The sequence below is a fragment of the Sesamum indicum genome, linkage group LG8 (assembly GCF_026168435.1).
Source record: "Sesamum indicum cultivar Baizhima isolate 11 linkage group LG8, ASM2616843v1, whole genome shotgun sequence".
NCBI classification, from domain to species: domain Eukaryota; kingdom Viridiplantae; phylum Streptophyta; class Magnoliopsida; order Lamiales; family Pedaliaceae; genus Sesamum; species Sesamum indicum.
In genome coordinates this window covers 29,150,194-29,167,732 of record NC_142664.1, presented here as the reverse complement: position 1 = coordinate 29,167,732, position 17,539 = coordinate 29,150,194, and the positions used below count along the sequence as shown (strand labels likewise).

At 39.0% G+C, this 17,539-nt stretch overlaps 3 protein-coding genes and 2 non-coding genes across 6 annotated transcripts; 1 reads left to right on the top strand and 4 right to left on the bottom strand.

Annotated features, from left to right (window-relative positions):
* Positions 1-1,801: 1,801 nt before the first annotated feature.
* Positions 1,802-5,874, top strand: LOC105169453 (putative disease resistance protein RGA3). Its single transcript, XM_020696055.2, has one exon. The coding sequence runs from the start codon at positions 2,163-2,165 to the stop codon at positions 5,544-5,546; it is 3,384 nt and encodes a 1,127-aa protein (XP_020551714.2). The 5' UTR covers positions 1,802-2,162; the 3' UTR covers positions 5,547-5,874.
* On the bottom strand, positions 5,827-6,130 carry LOC148787351 (signal recognition particle RNA). Its single transcript, XR_016067089.1, has one exon.
* Positions 6,131-7,372: 1,242 nt separating this feature from the next.
* On the bottom strand, positions 7,373-7,676 carry LOC148787350 (signal recognition particle RNA). Its single transcript, XR_016067092.1, has one exon.
* Positions 7,677-8,481: 805 nt separating this feature from the next.
* On the bottom strand, positions 8,482-12,132 carry LOC105169325 (putative late blight resistance protein homolog R1A-3). The gene is made up of 3 exons (XM_088883060.1): positions 11,688-12,132; positions 11,415-11,574; positions 8,482-10,944 (listed from the first exon to the last, which is right to left on the bottom strand). Exons 1-3 carry the CDS (start codon positions 11,934-11,936, stop codon positions 8,639-8,641), a joined length of 2,715 nt encoding a protein of 904 aa, XP_088739186.1. The 5' UTR covers positions 11,937-12,132; the 3' UTR covers positions 8,482-8,638.
* Positions 12,133-12,745: 613 nt separating this feature from the next.
* On the bottom strand, positions 12,746-16,715 carry LOC105169452 (putative disease resistance protein RGA1). 2 transcript variants are annotated; one of them, XM_088883578.1, is made up of 2 exons: positions 16,254-16,390; positions 12,746-16,174 (listed from the first exon to the last, which is right to left on the bottom strand). In XM_088883578.1, the coding sequence occupies exon 2, from the start codon at positions 16,124-16,126 to the stop codon at positions 12,932-12,934; it is 3,195 nt and encodes a 1,064-aa protein (XP_088739704.1). In that variant the 5' UTR covers positions 16,127-16,174; positions 16,254-16,390; the 3' UTR covers positions 12,746-12,931. The 2 variants fall into 2 exon arrangements, with proteins under 2 accessions (XP_088739704.1, XP_020552053.2); XM_020696394.2 differs by having other exon boundaries at positions 12,746-16,715.
* Positions 16,716-17,539: the final 824 nt, after the last annotated feature.

Here is a 17,539-nt window from a genome sequence, read left to right as displayed (position 1 = left end):
TTGGATTTGTTGTGATCTGTTCTATCAAAATGGGAATGGGAATCTTAATTGGATACTTTTCCTTTTCATGATTACTTTGTTTCTTGATAATATTTCTACTCTATCTAATTAACATTTTTATTTCCTTTCAAGAAATGTGGAATACATTATTAAGGATTTGAATTTAAGAGGATGGTTTGAAAGAAAAAAAAGTTTCAGATGATTTATATTAAAATAATTTTAAGTACATCGATATTTAATAGAATGTAAATCGAAGTTAGGGTTGAATGATTCTTATATTTGTAATTATCCAAACAAATCAAATACAGTATACGAGCCTTTGAGGACTTAAAGTGTATAATTTCAAATCTATTCATTCAAATATAACTTGAGATATTTTAAGGCTATGAAATATTGATAAAAATATATAATTACTTTTATTTTAGTAAATATGGATGTGCAATTTTTGGTTAATCAAGTAAGATTGATCAAATTGAAAATTCTTTTTTTTTTTTTATCAAATTAATAAAAAATTCGGTTTCTTATTTGTTCTTTTTATTTATTTAAAGTTTCGATATTCGGCTTGATTTTAATCTTTTGTGTTGGTTAATCAAACTCAATAGAATACCAAATTTTATAAAGTATATATAAATATAATAAAAAAGTAATATATAAATATTAAACATCTTAATATCAGTATTTATAACCAAAAATAATAATTTTATAATTAATATATACTTAATTTTATTCAATTATTAATTAAAAAACAAGTCATAATTAATAAATTAACATTAGATTATTATTATTATTATTTAATTTTCAATTAGTTTGCTACAAAAATCGAATAAAATCGAAATAATTTTAGTAGGTCGAAAATTTCGATTAATAAAAAATAACCAAGTTGAACAACCGCGCTTCAAATAATTCAAATATTTGAACTTTTAAACATGGAAAATAGTTACGGTTCAATTTCTACGTCTATTAGTTGATCGACTTTATTTATGACTAGCCAAAATATATGAAATCTATCATAGACTTAATTGTCTAATTGTGTAAAGACCATCACATGTTTTCCTGTCTTCCCCATCTCTATAAGTTTTAATATAACCAAAATCCAGCATAAGTTGCTTCCATTAATTAAAGAATAATTAATTTTGACAATCTCAAAAAAACAAAAAGGAAGTTTCAGTTAGGGCCAACAAATCTAGCTTTCTTGGATGCACGAAGCATCATCCTATCATACTTCTGCTGCAAATAGAATAAGTTACTCGGATAAATCGAACAAAAAATATTTAGCAAGAAGAATTAATTTTCAACATCTTAATAAGCAAAAATAAAATAGAAAAAAGTGATTGTTCAACGAGGGCCAACCCGTCTAGTTTATAAGCACTGGCCTGTTATCTTTCCACTGCATGAGCGGATAGATTTCGCTGCTACGTGAAACCAACCTGACGCTTTGCACTCCGCTGTAGGATCTATGAAGCTCTAATCTTCGCTTAAGCTACATGACCCAACCGCCAACCCCTGTTTGGAATGGGCCAATTAGCAATCAATGCCCAACTAGTTGGACTAACCAAATGTTCAACCACTTCATAGCCCCACTTAAGTTACAAGCCCACGTTGGGGTAATGTGCGGTTCCTTATCGAAGTTTGTTCTGTAATAATGTGGGATGTTTTACACTCCTTCGGTGGAATTCAAGAGGGAGTAAATTGATCATCTTTTTACCCCTTCGGACTGGTAACTTTTTGAAAATGAAAATCATATAATTAGGGATTGATGGCACATAAATTCTCTTGATCGATAAAATAGTGAATATTTCAATGACTTGGAAATATTTGTTTGAACTACAGCTTGATTTCTTGATTGACTTTCTCACTGATTTCTTCATGAATAGTTGAACTTTGTCTCACTGGCTTTTTGAACTATGAAAGCTGTCACCCTCTTTCGTTCTAATATTTCAACAAGATTGCAATGTGGACCAGTAGCACAGAAGGAAGAAGAATTCGGGCACACTTTTTGCCAGTAACATCCCATTTGGCTGACTTGACTTCAGCTTTTGCATCATTGAGTTCCTTGAGAAAGTTGGAGGTTTGTAAATTTTCAACCCGCAAAGCTGTAAACTACACAGTTTTTTTGCAACAATTCATCTTCTGTTCCCACATCCCATCTGACCAGATTTGAGATGGCAGAGATAGTCCTGGCTCCACTTTTGCAGGTTATTTTTGATAAAATAGCTGATCCTGTTCTTCAGGAATTCTCTGATTACTTTGAGCTCGATGATCAGTTCAAGAAGCTTAAAAGGATATTGCCGATGGCCCAAGCTGTTATCCAGGACGCTGAAGAGCGGCAAGCTACCGATAAAGCTGTCAGGGTCTGGCTTTCAGAGCTGAAAGATGCAACCTGCAGAGTTGAGGATTTAATTGAGGAATTTACTTATAGACAAAAGGGTGGGGGATCCAAATCGTATGCTGTGAATTTCAATAAGAATAGAAGGGTTCTTAATGATCTGCAGGAGGCCCTGGTGGAAGGACTCAAGTTACCGCTAGCAGAAAGAAACGTTGCGGGCAGGAAGTTCGACACCAGGGAAACGAGCTCGTTCGTTGTTGTGTCTGAGGTCTGTGGAAGGGAAGAGGAGAGCAGGAAGATTCTTGAAATGTTGTTAGAGTCATCTGGAGAGAGATCGTGTGTAGTGTCAATAGTTGGTTCTCCAGGCATTGGGAAGAGTACTCTTGCTCAGATGGTTTATAATGATGATGAGGTAAAGAGATATTTTGATTTGAGAATTTGGGTGTATGTGTCACCTGATTTTAAGGTGAAGAGGGTAATCAAAGCAGCAATTGAGTCTGCAACTCGGAGCAAATGTGACTTGGAGGAGTTGGATGCTTTGCAGTTTAAACTATGGGACATATTACACAAGAGAAAATTCCTTCTTGTGCTTGACGATGTTTGGAATGAAAATGAGGATGAATGGGATAAACTGAGGCCATTATTCAGCTACGGTTTCGATGGAAGTAGGATTCTGGTCACTACTCGTTCTCAAAAGATCGCTATGATTATAGGTCCTTCTAACCTGGCATATCATTTGAAGGGCTTATGCAAAGAAGATTGCTGGGCACTATTCAGGAAACGAGCTTTTCTTGATCAACTAGAAGAAGAAAACCATCCAAACCTTGTGGTAGTTGGAAAAGAATTAGTCAAGAAATGCCGAGGTTTACCCTTAGCTGCAAAAGTTCTTGGAGGCCTCATGCGCTTCAAAAAAGAGGAGACAGATTGGTTGCACGTGCAAAACAGTGATCTCTGGAAGTTGAGAGATTACAGAGATGGAGTTTTCCCTGCTCTACTTGTAAGCTACCTGCATTTGCCTGCTCATCTCAAACATTGCTTTGTATTTTGCTCGATATTTCCAAAAAATCAAGAATTTGAGAGGAAGAATATAATTCACATGTGGATGGCACATGGCTTTATCCTCTCAGATGGAGAAGGCAAGGCGTTGGAAGATATCGGGAACGAGTATTTCAATGAGCTGCTCTGGATGTCTGTATTTGAAGAAATTAAAGAATGTGAAGGTGGTCCTGTAAGAGGGTACAAGACCAATGAAACTTTCTACAATCTTGCAAGATTCATGGGTGGGAAAGAATTCTTGGTACTAGAGCAAGGACTTGGACAAAATAGTGTTCCACAAGTTCGTCATGCATCAGTTTTGCCTGAATACAGCTACAGGCCACCTCTCATTCCAGAAGCCTTGCGTCAATCTAAGCATTTGCGAACTCTCCTCGTGTTTTCAGAAGGTGGGCTTCCCACAGCACCCTCCCATATCTTTTCCAGTTTTGTCCACTTGCGGGTGCTGACGCTGAGTGGATGTCACACAGAGCTGCCTGCGTCGATTGTTGAACTTTCACTTCTGAGGTACCTTGATCTGTCCAATAGTCATTTCCACAGTTTACCTTTCGCTATCTCTTCCCTCTGCTCTTTACAGGTACTGAATTTACTTGGTTGCTATAACCTTAAAGTCTTGCCCCCATTAAGTCGAATTACTGGCCTGAGGCACCTTGACATAAGTGGATGCGAAGCACTTGCAGAGATACCATATGGTATTAGAAACTTGGTTTACCTGCAGACTTTGCCAATATATATAGTACCCAAAAACCTCCCACAGTTTAGAGTTAAAGACCTACGGTTCAAGAATCTGAAGCTTAATATCCAAACAGATGCTTCGCATTTAATAGAAACAGTCGAATTAGGAAGTTTGTTTGAACTACAGCATTTGGATCTCCGAGGTGGGTTGAAAATTAAGCAGCTTGAACATGTACGTGATGTTGAGGAAGCTAAAGCAGCTAATCTGATAAGTAAAGCACATTTAAATTCACTGGGGCTCTGTTGGGGCCATGAGGGATCAGATTCCATCATGAATCCTGCTTTAGGAGCAAATGCAGTTAGATTTCAAGAGCAAAAACCTCTCTTACCAGGGTCTGCAGGACCATCAGATCCAGAGGGTCCTGAAGCTTGTGCAACTACTTCTGATCCGCACTTCGCAGCAGAAACTATGGCAAGCCTCGAGCCGCATAAAAACCTCAAGAACTTGTTTGTAGTAGGGTACCCAGGATTCAAGTTCCCGTGCTGGAATCTTCCAAACCTGATGAAGATGGTCCTGATAAACTGTGAAGGATGTGTGGATCTTCCCATTCTTGGTCATCTTCCACTTCTCAAATCACTGCACATGGAAGGGATGAGTAAAATTACATTCATTGGTGAGGAATTCTATGGTGATGATGTTACAGTAATATCATTTCCATCGCTGCAAGAACTTTTTATGGGAGAATTTGCAAGTTTGAGTGAGTGGTCGAGCCCGGATGGCAAAGAAGTATTCCCAAAACTCAGCAAACTCATTCTCAGAAATTGCCAAAACCTTGTATCCATCCCATCGTTAGTGTCTCTGAAGCATTTGGAGCTTCACAATTGCAAGTCAGCAATATTAACATGCATGGAAGAATTATCCCAACTCACAACCCTGGTAATTGACGGGTTCCCTGAGCTGATATCAATACCTGAAAAGTTGCTGAGAGACAAGCCTCATCTGGCGTGTCTAAAGATAATCTCTTCTCCTAAACTTCGGTCCCTCTTTCCAGAATTTAGTGGCCTGAATTCCCTTAGGTCCCTCACCATTCGCTGGTGCGAGGAGCTCCAAATGCTGCCACATGGTTTTCAAAATCTCACTAGTTTGGAGTCTCTGGAGATAAGTGATTGCCACAGTCTGATCTCACTGTCAGAGAACGTGATAGGGCATTTGAGATCTCTACAAACCTTGTCTATTGAGAACTGCAGTAGCCTGACTTCAATATCAATCGGATCTCAGCATCTCACATCCTTGGAGTACTTGGCCATTATGTATTGTCCAAGCCTAGCTGCTTTTCCTGAAAATCCTGAGCATCTTTCTGCTCTCAAGAGTTTGGCCATTATCAGTTGCCCTCTGATAGAATTTTTGCCTGACGGGATCAAGCATGCCACAGCATTGCGGAGCTTGGAGATACGTAGCTGCCCAAGAATCAAGAGTTGCCTGAGTGGTTAGGCAATTTTGCAGCGCTACGAACATTGGCCATATCAGATTGCCAAAATCTGAAAACTTTGCCGGTAACCACTAGACGGCTGAGCAAACTCCAGCACCTGTCGATCCAGGACTGCCCTCGTCTCCAAGGACGTTGTCAGCAGGACAGAGGCGAAGACTGGTGGAAAATTTCTCATGTCCCTTACAGATACATAGCCCCCACAAACTTGGATTGACGCATTAGGAACTCCTTAGTTCCTCCTTTTTATGCTGCTTGTTCCAAGATTTTGTTTGTTACTTTCTAAAAAATGATTGTTCAATTGAGGCCAACTCAACCAGCTTTTTGAGCCAAGGAAGCACCGGCTTGTTATCCTTCCACTACAAAGAGCGGGAGGTTTTCGTTGCTCTGTTAAGCCAGCCTGACGCAATGCCCTCCACTCTAAGAGCCATGGAGCCCAAACCTTCGCTTAAGCTACATAGCCCAACTCCTCACTTGGAACGGGCAAGCCAACAATTAACAGCCAATGACCCAACTAATTGAGTTGGCCCAATGTTCAATCACTTTGATACCCCCACTTGGGTTACAAGCTTGCGCTACCAAGCTCGGCAAGCATGTGTGGCATGCTGGTTTCTTATAAATATGTCCTGAAGTTGGTTTTCTAGCAATGTGGGATGAGATTAACTACTTGTGGCCAGAATTCAAGAGAAAGTAAATTGGTCATGTTCTATCAGTATCACTACTTTGAAGTTGTAGAATGTTTAAAATTAAAACGGACAGTAGTTACGTACTCATTTATTGTAATCCCGATATTGGAAAGGGATCATCAGCACTTGTATTCTCCAATCTCTCTGATGGTTTATGGGTTGAGAAAAACCAATACTGGGATAGTAATAGCGAATATATACTTGCAAACATTGGATTTCCCACCATTTACATTGTTATTGTTAGAACAAGGTGCTGAAGCAGCTTCGGAAAATGATTTCCATCAGCCTCCCATATCTCTACATCTGTGCTCCCAATTAGCAAAAACTTGAGACAATGAAAACCAACTTTCCCATGACGGCAGACGATCTGGTTTTAAATGGATTATCAAAGGCATACTTGAGCATCTCAAGTTCTATTGTAAGTGGACAAGCTGTTCAAACCACCCACGGAAAGGGTAGTCCTCTTCAGTTTGGTGTATTCCCAATTTGTTTAAGGTGGGTATGGAGAGGAAGTTTTTTCTGGTACAATTTACAGGCCGTATTGCAGACAGAGATTGCAAATTATTCAGCATCTCACATCTTTGGAGTAGTTGGCCATTACGTATTCTCCAAGCCTAGCTGTTTTTCCTGACAATCATGAGCATCTTTCTGCTCTCAAGATTTTGGCCATTATCAGTTGCCCTCTGATAGAACTTTTGCCTGACGGGATCAAGCATGCCACAGCATTACCGAAGCTGGAGATACGTAGCTGCCCAAGAATCACAGAGTTAGGCAATTTTGCAGCGCTACGAACATTGGCTATATTAGATTGCCAAAATCTGAAAACTTTGCTGGTGACCATTAGACGGCTGAGCAAACTCCACCACCTATCGACCCAGGGCTGCCCTTGTCTCCAGGGACGTTGACAGCAGGACAGAGGTGAAGACTGGTGGAAAATTTCTCATGTCCCTTACAGATAGATGCATAGCCCCCACAAACTTAGGAATTCCTTAGTATGCTGCCTTTGCTCCAATTTGCATGTTTTTGTCTCATTTACATATTGATTGCCAAATTCTTTTCTTGGTTCATAAAGAATCCCGTTTCTAAGGAGGTTGGTTGTTCTTCTGTATAGGTTTTGTTCAATCCTTTTTGGTTTGTTACTTTCTAAAAATGATTGTTCAATTAAGGCCAACTCAGCCAGCTTTTTGAGCCAAGGAAGCACCAGCTTGTTATCTCTCCACTGCAAAGAGCGGGAGGTTTTCGTTGCTCTGTGAAGCCAGCCTGACGCAATGCCCTCCACTCTAAGAGGCACGAAGCCCAAACCTTCGCTTGAGCTACATAGCCCAACTCCTCGCTTGGAACAGGCAAGCCGGCATTTAGCAACCAATGACCCAACTGGTTGGGCAGGCCCAATGTTCAATCACTTTGAAGCCCCCACTTGGGTTACAAGCTTGCGCTACAAAGCTCGGCGAGCATGACTGGCATGATGATTTCTTATAAATATTTCTAAAGTCTATTTTCTAGCAATGTGGGATGAGATTAACTACTTGTGGCCACAATTCAAGAGAAAGTAAATTGGTCATCTTCTATCACTACTCTGAACTTGTAGATTCTTTAAAATTGAAAATGACAGTTATACATTCATTTATGGTAATCCGGATGTTGGAAAGGGATCATGAGCACTTGTATTTCTCTGATGGCCTTTGGTGAATATGAGCTAGTATGGGTTGAGAAAAATCAATACTGGGATAATAGCGAATATATACTTCATTGACTTGCAAACATTTTACACTAGATCTTGAATCAGAGCAAGTGCTTCAGTTTTGTTTCTACTTTCTACCATCCCACTTTATGGAAGATGTGAAATGAGAAAATTTCCATTTTTTGGATATCTAATGATAACCAAGATAAGGAAGTTTAGTAATTCTGACCAGTATATGTATATATTGTCTGAATTATTCATGCAGTTTTTGGTACCACAAGTGACAAGTCTTTGATACTAACTACCTTCTTGTCACATGCATACGCTTGAGTCTTGACATTGTTGTAGAGAGTTGATTCAGCTGGCATGAAGTTAGTATACATGGATCATATATCTTGTACCAGCTCCCAAAAGTATAGCTTTCTCAGTGCTCACAAATTACATTTTCCAATAATATGTATACGGTATGTGTGCATTTGCTTAATCAATATGATCTTCAGCAGTTACACTGTTATTGCAAGAAAACCTGAATCCGGAAAAAGACATGGTAAAACAGAGGAAAAGATAGAAGGCGAACGGAAAATAATCATGTTCCCATAGAAAAACTTAATAAGAAACATAGACATAATTGATGATGAGATTGCTGGGAGCCCAACTGCAGTAAGATTTCTGCTAGTAGTTTTTGAGCTTATTACACTGACAAGTGTTTTGCCTCAGTCTAGCTAGTTTATTAACCTTCACTTATGTGAATTTTGAGCCCATCATTCCCCAGGCTCTGTTGTTCTTCTTGCAAATGCCTTGCAGAAATTACAGCCGAATCCTTGCAACAATGTAGTTCAATTTTCTCCAGCAAAGGTGCTTCACTAATGCCATAAGGGATCTCTTTCAAAAACTTGCAATGCCTTAGGACAAGTTGCTGAAGGTTCGGAAAATGAGTTCCATCAGCATCCCATATCTCTAAATTTGTGCTGCCAATTAGCAGAAACTTGAGACGAGGAAAACCACCTTCCCTAGATTTCCATACTGATCCTGAGAAGGCATAATTTCTAAGTTTGAGCACCTCTAGTTTGGGTAGCATACTGAGCTCAACCATATCTTCCCATGGCAGTGAAGTGCCACTCAGGGTCAATTTCACAAGCTTTGGGGGGAAACTTCTCCATGATGGAAGGCGATCTGGTTTCAAAGCGGAACTGACAAATGGATTACTAAAGGCATACTTGAGCGTCTCAAGTTCTTGTAAGTGGACAAGCTGTTCAAACCACCCACGGAACCGGTAGTCCTCTTCAGTTTGGTATATTCCCAATTTCCTTAAATTGGGCACGGACAGAAAGACTTCCTGGGTACAACTTATAGGCCTTATTGTAGACAAAGTTTGTAAATTCTTCAGAACCCTGAGTCGAACTTCTGCATCTTGTAGACTTAACACTGATGTTGAAGCTGACTTTGTATAATAAATTGGTGAATTAGATAGACAGCTCCTCTTCAAACGAAAATGTCTTAACTCCAGCATATCCCACAATATCCTGGCTAAACAGCCATCCCATTCACAATCAATAATGAGGATCTGTAGGCCACACAACGTGATGAAAGAATCCATACTGAAGTCATTTACGATGGTGAGGGCCATGAACTTCAACAGAATCAAATCTGCTATCACAGATGGAACAATACTCAAATGTATATTCATTATATCTAACACCTTGAGTAGCATGAAATTCTTCATGCCTAAGTACTGTAAAGGGTCTGGTAAAGATAACTTCTTGAAGTACATGATAGATTGGACGAGTTGAAATGAAGTCGTGTTTATGTACTTGAGGATGTTGGAGTGGAACGAGAGGCGTCGCAGATTATGAAGGTGCTTGTCCACTGCTGCTGATTCTTTAGTGCCAATAGTCCACTTCTGTTTGTCATCATATAGATTCGTTAGTATCAACTGTTCACTGCTTTTGATCACAAGAAAAAAGCCTTCTTTTTGGGATTCGTGCACACACAGTTCTCTCATGAGATCATGGATGTAGCAAGTCTTGATCCTACCATTGGCACTTCTCCTCTTGACCATTATAAGACTTCTGGCAATCAGGTCCTCAAGATAGTCCCCAGCCACTTCTTCCAAGCTCTTGAACATACTAAGCCTGATAAATCCCTCAGCAACCCACAACCATACCAATTTCTTAACTGATATCTCATAATCTTCCGGGAAAATTCCCATGTAAAGGAAGCATGCCTTCAAGTGATCAGGCAAATGGTTATAACTCAAAGCAAGTATGTTTTGGCAGTGGTCTGCTTCTCCCAACACCAGTGACCCTACGCTTTGTGCAACATTGTCCCAAACATCTAGTTTCTTGTCCATCTTTGATAAAAGCCCTCCTACAACAACTATTGCTAGTGGCAGTCCTTGACATTTACATGCTATTTGCTTTCCAATTGTCAACAACTCCATGGGGCAGGGTTCATCCACAAAGATTTTTGAACTAAGTAGTTCCCAACTTTCATGTATGCTCAAACATCGCATACTGTGTGGACTAGTATCTTGACATGCATGAACAGCTATGTCTCTAAGCCGACTTGTCAACATAACTCTACTACCATTCTTATCGTCAGGGAATGTTCTCTTCAAGTCGTCCCAAGCTTCGGTATCCCACATATCATCCAATACAATGAGATATCTCTTACCCTTCAAACTTCTGTACACTTGCTCTCTTAATTCTTCATCTCTCTTTTCATATATCTCCTTTGAAATATAGGTAACACAACATAGAATGCTCAACAACATTTCTCTCACTTCATATTGCTGTGATATAGTGACCCATGCACGAACATAGAAGTGATGCATGACCAGTGGATGATCATATAGTTTCTTGCAAAATGTTGTCTTCCCAATACCAGCCATACCAATGACTGGAAAAACTTTAAGTTGCAATGGATGTCCAGTCAGATTATCTAGCATTGTCACCAAGTCCTTTTCAAGTCCCACCAGTTTGCCCTCTGCAATTGGGGTTCTTCTTGGTGGACTCAAGAAAGTGGTGGAGTTACCTGCTTAGAAAGGCAATTTAACTGGCATTAATCAGTTCAAGATTCTTACCATTTTATTTAGATTCTTAAAACATGTGTTCACACTTTACAGAAGACATTGACTGATTCTTAAGCTACAAGTCCAGTCCAGCAGGTTCATAAATCTGGAAGCAAAGCATAGGAGTTTACAGCCGTTGTCTAAAAGATACAATGGGCTCCGGAAAAATTGCCATAATTACAAATACAATCGTTGTTTGAAAAATTACAAAATTCCCCCTAGAATTAATAGTCGTCTAACAAATACTTCTTTTGACCGGTAATACCAGGGAAATATTTTATAATTTTTCAACCAACTATAAACTTCAGGTAGCCCATCGTAATTTATACTAATTAATAACCCAACACTTCAACATCAGAATAACGTAAAATTTCTAACACATGAATCACAAGAACTGAAGAAAGCTATGCTCCTGGATGAAAACAATGCAGCTTGCCTGTTGAAGAGGTGGTAAGCTCTAAATATTCTTGGACATTTCTCCGATCATGAATCTTCTTCAGCTCCTCGTTGATGGAGAGTATCTCTTTTTTTATTCTAGTCAGACCAACCTCAGCAAATGGTATCCTCACGTCAAAGGCGGAACGAGATCGTAGTGTCTGTTGCAAGAAATTAAGTATCGCTGGTTATTTGGAAGGAGTCCTATAATTAGCGGATAATTGTAGAGGGCGATAATATATACGTAGATACATACATACATACGAGTACATACCCTGAATCCAATGTAATTCCCAGCTTCCTGAATCACGCGTTTGATCGTGTTTTCCAATATTTGGTTCATGAATCCATGATTACGATTTTCTCCGAGGAGAGACTCCAACAAACAGAGAGTAACATCAAGAATCCGCAGTTCTTCGGTCAAAGTACGACGACCTAGCTCCCGGCCGAAGAAATGGGTGTCAGAGCTCAGGAGGTGATCCAGGTCCAGCACCAAAGACACCACTTCATTCCAGATGACCATATGATCTTTCTTTCCGGATAAAGCTACAGACTTTGGTCGGATCTCCTTCTCCCAAACTTGCTGTCAACGCTTCCCTTGTGTAATAACTAAGTTGACTATGCTTACATTTACTAAAATAAAATGTTCTGCTCAACGGTTTATACAGTAACTATACTTGCTTCGTATTGTTCTATGAACCAAAGTTATCAATTCGTATTTGATTTGATAGTATTCAATTCAATATCTCAGCATAGTTAAGTACATTATATTATTCTTTAGGATTAATTACACTTAAACCCTTTGAAAATATGAAATTTTGCACTTTCTTCTAAATAAGTTTTGAAATTACACTTACAATACTTTCAAAAATTCGTTGTTTATACCTAACCTCCTTTTTGTTAGGATTTTTGAACGAAAAATACTGACATTAGTAAAAAAAATAACTTTTTATTTATTTTATCCCTCATTAACGTTTTTACGTAATAATTTTATACTTATGAAGGAAAAAATATAATAATATTAACATCACTTCATATATATATATATTACATTTATCTCTTTATAAGTACAAAAAAAATATATAAAAATATTAAATGAGCGATAAAATAAAAAAAATTATGTAATTTTAATTTTTTCTTACGTCAACTTTTTCGTTCAAACTCTAACCGAAGGGGTCAGGTGTAAACCAAGAAATTTTGAAGGGGTATAAATGTAATTTTAAAATTTACTTGGGGAAAGTGTAATTTTGTATTTTTAGAGGGGTCTAAATGTAGTTAAACCTATTCTTTTTATATATTGACAAGGATAAATTGTATTTTTGGTGAGTGGCATTTTGAGGAATTTTATTAATCAAATGAAGGCATAGACATAGCAGACAGCTTCACAAGAAGTTATTTGAGTTACAAGTCCAGCAATACTTAAACAGAAAAAAGGTTATTAAAATGAAAGAAACAGCAACATTGCCAACTCCTCTTTGCAATAGACTGAAGCAGAATCAGAATGTTGTGCTACCTATTTCAGTTTAATGATTCAGAAGAGAAAATGTGTCTTCGCGGTATGTGAGCAATTTTCCACCAATCTTCTCCTCTCTCCTGTTGACACCGCTTCTGGAGATCAGGGCAGTCCTGAATAGTCAGGTGCTGGAGTTTGGTGAGACGTCGGACGGCTGCTGGCAGAGACTTCAAGTTACGGCAATCTGATATTGCAAATGATATTAGCGATGTTAAACTGTCTAAGCACTCGAGCAAATCTTTGAGTCCTGGACAGCTGCGTATTTCCAGGCTCCTGAGTGTTGTCACATGCTTGATCGCCTCAGGCAGAAATTCTATCATAGGGCAGCTTATAATGGCCAAACTCACAAGGGAAGGGAGGTTCTCTAGATTATCAGGCAATGCGGCTAGACTTGGACAGTACATAATGGTCAAATGTTTAAGGGCTGAGAGTTGCTGAAGCCCGAAGGATATTGAAGCCAGGCTACTGCAATTCTCTATTGACAGGTCCTGGAGGGACTTCAGACCTTCCATCACGTTCCCCTGCAGAGCTGTTATGCTATGACAGTCACTAATCTCCAAAACCTCCAAAGCAACAAGGTTTTCAAGTTCCTTGGACAGAAGAGGGAGATTCTCACACCAACGGATGCTCAGGAGAGTGAGGGAAGTGAGGCCTCCGAATTCTGAACTTAGAGACTGAAGCTCTCGGCAAGAGCTTATTTTCACGCTCTTGAGAAGTTGATTGTTTCTGATCAATTCACCAGGTAGACACGACAACTCATTGAATCCTTCAATAGCCAGAGTTGAAAGCAAGGTCAAATCTTCCATGCACTTCAATACAGTTGAAGTACAATGCCGCAGCTCAAGGTGCTCTAGAGATGTGAAATGTGGCACTGAAATCAGGTGAGGACAGTTGTTGAGAATTAATTTCCTGAGTCTTGGGAAAGTTTCTCTGCTATCCAGCCTCGCCCACTGTTGTAAAAGTGGGAAGTCCCTCACAGATAGCTCTTGAAGTGATGGAAACGAGACTTCAACATCATCTCCATAGATTTCTTGGCCAATATGTGTAATACTGCTTAGTCCTTCCATGCGCAATGATCTTAAAAGTGGAAGATGACCAAGAACTGGAAGCTGTAAGCATCCTTGACAGTTGAGCAATACCAACTCAATCAGGTTCGGAAGAGTCCACTGTGCAAACTTGATTCCTGGATAGCCAACTATGAACAATTTCTTCAGATTTTTATGTGGCTGGAGGCACTCCAGAACTTCCCAAGCGAAGCCCAGATAAGGTACTGTAGGGATTGGTGGTTCAGGATCCTCTGACGGCCCTGGAATGGGAGGTTTTCTCTCTTGAAATCTTGCAGCATTGGCTTCCAGGTCAGGGTTCATGACGAAATCTGCTCCTGTATGACCCCAGCACAACCCTAAAGATTCCAAATACTCCTTATTCATCAGATTAGCTGCTCTAGCTTCTTCAACATCAATCAAATGATCCAGGCATTTGATCTTCAGCTCACCTCGAAGGTTTAAATGTTTCAGGTCTGATATGCTTCCATGTTTCAGGTCTGATATGCTTCCTGGGGGGAACTGATAGTTCTTTCTCAGCAGATTATACCTCTTCAGTAGCCGAAAATTTACAGGAACAATGTATATTGGTAAGGTCTGAAGGTGAACTAAGTCTTTGATTCCATTAGGCATCTCTGCCAGTGCTTCACATCCGCTTATGTTGAGATGACTGAGGCCAGTAATCTGGCCCATGGGAGGCAACTTTTTGAGATTATAGCAAGCAAATAAATTTAGTACCTCCAATGAGCAAAGGGAAGATATGGCTGAAGGTAACTCGCGGAAATGACTGTTGGAGAGATCCAGATACTTCAAAAATGAAATTGCACCAATGGACTCAGGTAGATTTACGAGACATCCACTCAATTTCAGTGTCCGCAAGTAAACAAAACTTGACAAAATATGTGAAGGGACAGTAGGAATTCCTCCTTCAGAAAAGACAAGTAGAGTTCTCAAATGTTTGGCTTGATGTAAGGCCTCCGGAACTAGAGATGAACCAAGATGGGACACAATTGATGCATGACGGACTTGTCCAAGATTCCTTCTTCCAAGTCCTTTCTCTAGTACTAAGTGTTCATTTTCTGTGATAAATCTTGCAAGGCTGTGAAAGACTTTATTCATCTTGTACCCTCCTGTAGAACCACCTCCACAATTATTGACTTCTTCGAACACACACATCCATAGCAGCTCACTAAAATACTCATCTCCTATGTCCTCCAGTGACCTGCTTCCACCGTCTGAGAGGATAAAACCTTGTGCCATCCACATGTGGATTAATTTCTCCCTCTGGACTTCATAATCTTTTGGAAAGATTGAGCAAAATGCAAAACAATGTTTGAGGTGAAGTGGTAAATGCAGGTAGCTCAAAATCATGGCTGGAAAAATTCCCTTTCTGTAAACTCCTATATCCCAAAGTTCACTGTGCTGCACATGCAACCAATCCCTCTCCTCTCTCTTGAAGCTCATGAGACCTCCAAGAACTTTTGCAGCTAAGGGCACACCTTCACATTTTCTAACAATTTCTTTGCCAACTGCCAGAAGGCTGGGATTGTTCTCTTCTTCTCCTTGATGGAAGAAAGCTCGCTTTTTGAATAGAGCCCAGGAATCTTCTTCACACAATCTCTTCAAATGATATGCAGCAGAAGAATCTATAATCATTGCAACCTTTTGACACCGGGTGGTGACAAGGACCCTACTTTCATCAACACCTGCACTGAATAACAGCCTCAATTTATCCCATTCCTCCTGATCTTGATTCCAAACATCATCAAGAACAAGAAGGTACTTCTTTTTCTGCAATACATTCCATAATTTAGACTGCAGAGCGTCCAATTCTGTTAAGTTGCATTGATTTCCAGTTACCGACTCAATTGCTGCTTTAATTATCCTCTTGACATTAAAACCATGTGATACAAAAACCCAAATTCTCACATCAAAACTTTTTTTCACCAAATCATCATTATAGACCATCTGAGCAAGAGTGCTCTTCCCAATGCCTGGACTTCCAACTATTGATATTACAGTTGCATGTTCCCTCGTGGATTCTCCAGATGGCATCAACAACATCTCAAGTATCTTCTTTTTCTCTTCCTCTCTTCCATAGACCTCAGATCCAATAACAAAAGAACTTGTTTCTCTCATGTCAAATTGTTCATCCATAGTTTTACTTTCTAGTAACCGCAAGTTGAGCCCTTCTACCACAGTCTTCTGCAGATCATCAAGAATGTTCCTTGACTTGGTAAAATTTAAATTATATTGTTTGGAAAGCTTACTGTTGTTGACATACATAAACTCTTCAAGCAAATCCTCCGCTTTGTAGGCTGCATCTTTGAGCTCTGTTAGCCATATTCTGACAGCTTTATCTGTTGTTTGCCGCGCTTCTGCATCTTGGATAACAGCTTGGGCGATCGGCAATATCCTCTGAAGCTTCTTGAACCGCTCCTCGAGTTCCCAGTAATCAGCAAACTTTTGGAGAACAGGGTTGGCTAATTTCTCAAAGATTACCTGCAAAAGTGGAGTCAGGATGATCTCCGCCATATTGATGCTCGCAACAAATGATTTGGTAAAGAGAAGTAATGGGTCTCCCTCTGTTTTCAGGCATGTCAATTATTGCTTCATGTTTCTTGACTGACCCTGTGATGGAATAAGGGAATTCAAGTCAGTCAAGGAATCTTCCTCTTCCACTGGATTCATAGATTCACACTTACATGGCCATGTTTACTGGTTGGCATGGGATAATGGCCCTCCAAATTTAATGGAAATTATTTTTGTGATTGATTAGGATATAATTAACTAACAACCTATTAATTATTCTATCATAAATTGTTTGATTATCTATTTGTATGTTTACAATTATAATATACCAGATGTGACTAAAATATGAAATTACAGTTATAATTATAGACAAGACAAAATTATATCAAATATGACCTCAAGTTTCTTCCCTCCTATTCCTTTTAAATTAATGATTAAAAATTTATATTTATTATTATAATCTATAAATACATAACTAAATATTTATATTATTATTTATACATTTTTTCCGACTTTCCAACATTTCTTCCCTTTTTTAACTTGAAATTTTAAGCAATTTTTACATGATTTTTTAAGCATTTTTTCCTTTTTTTTAAAATTTAAAAATAAAAGAATATAAGAAAACCATAAATAATAAAAAAAAAATTTAAAGAAAAAGAAAAGCCCAAACTGGAGATGGCTGTTGGTGTGAATTGAGAAGAAACAGAGTGTGCACTGGAGATGGCAATTTTTCCTTAAGCTTATAAATCTTCAATTTGTACAAGAAAAATATTGAATTTTTGTCATCTGGGTTGTGAAAAGGAGAGAGAGAGAGAGCGGCTGCAAATATGGAGAAAATGGAAGAGAGAGAAGAGAAGATGGCAAAAATGCAAGAGATGAGAGGAATTCGAGAGAAGAGAGGACAAAGAAATCCAAACACCTGGAATTTACTGTGGCACTGCCATGCCAGAAATATTGCAGGTACATACATAGAGACAAACTGATCATTCTTGATTCTACTCACTGAAATTGGAGACATAATAGGCAAAGCATACAGCT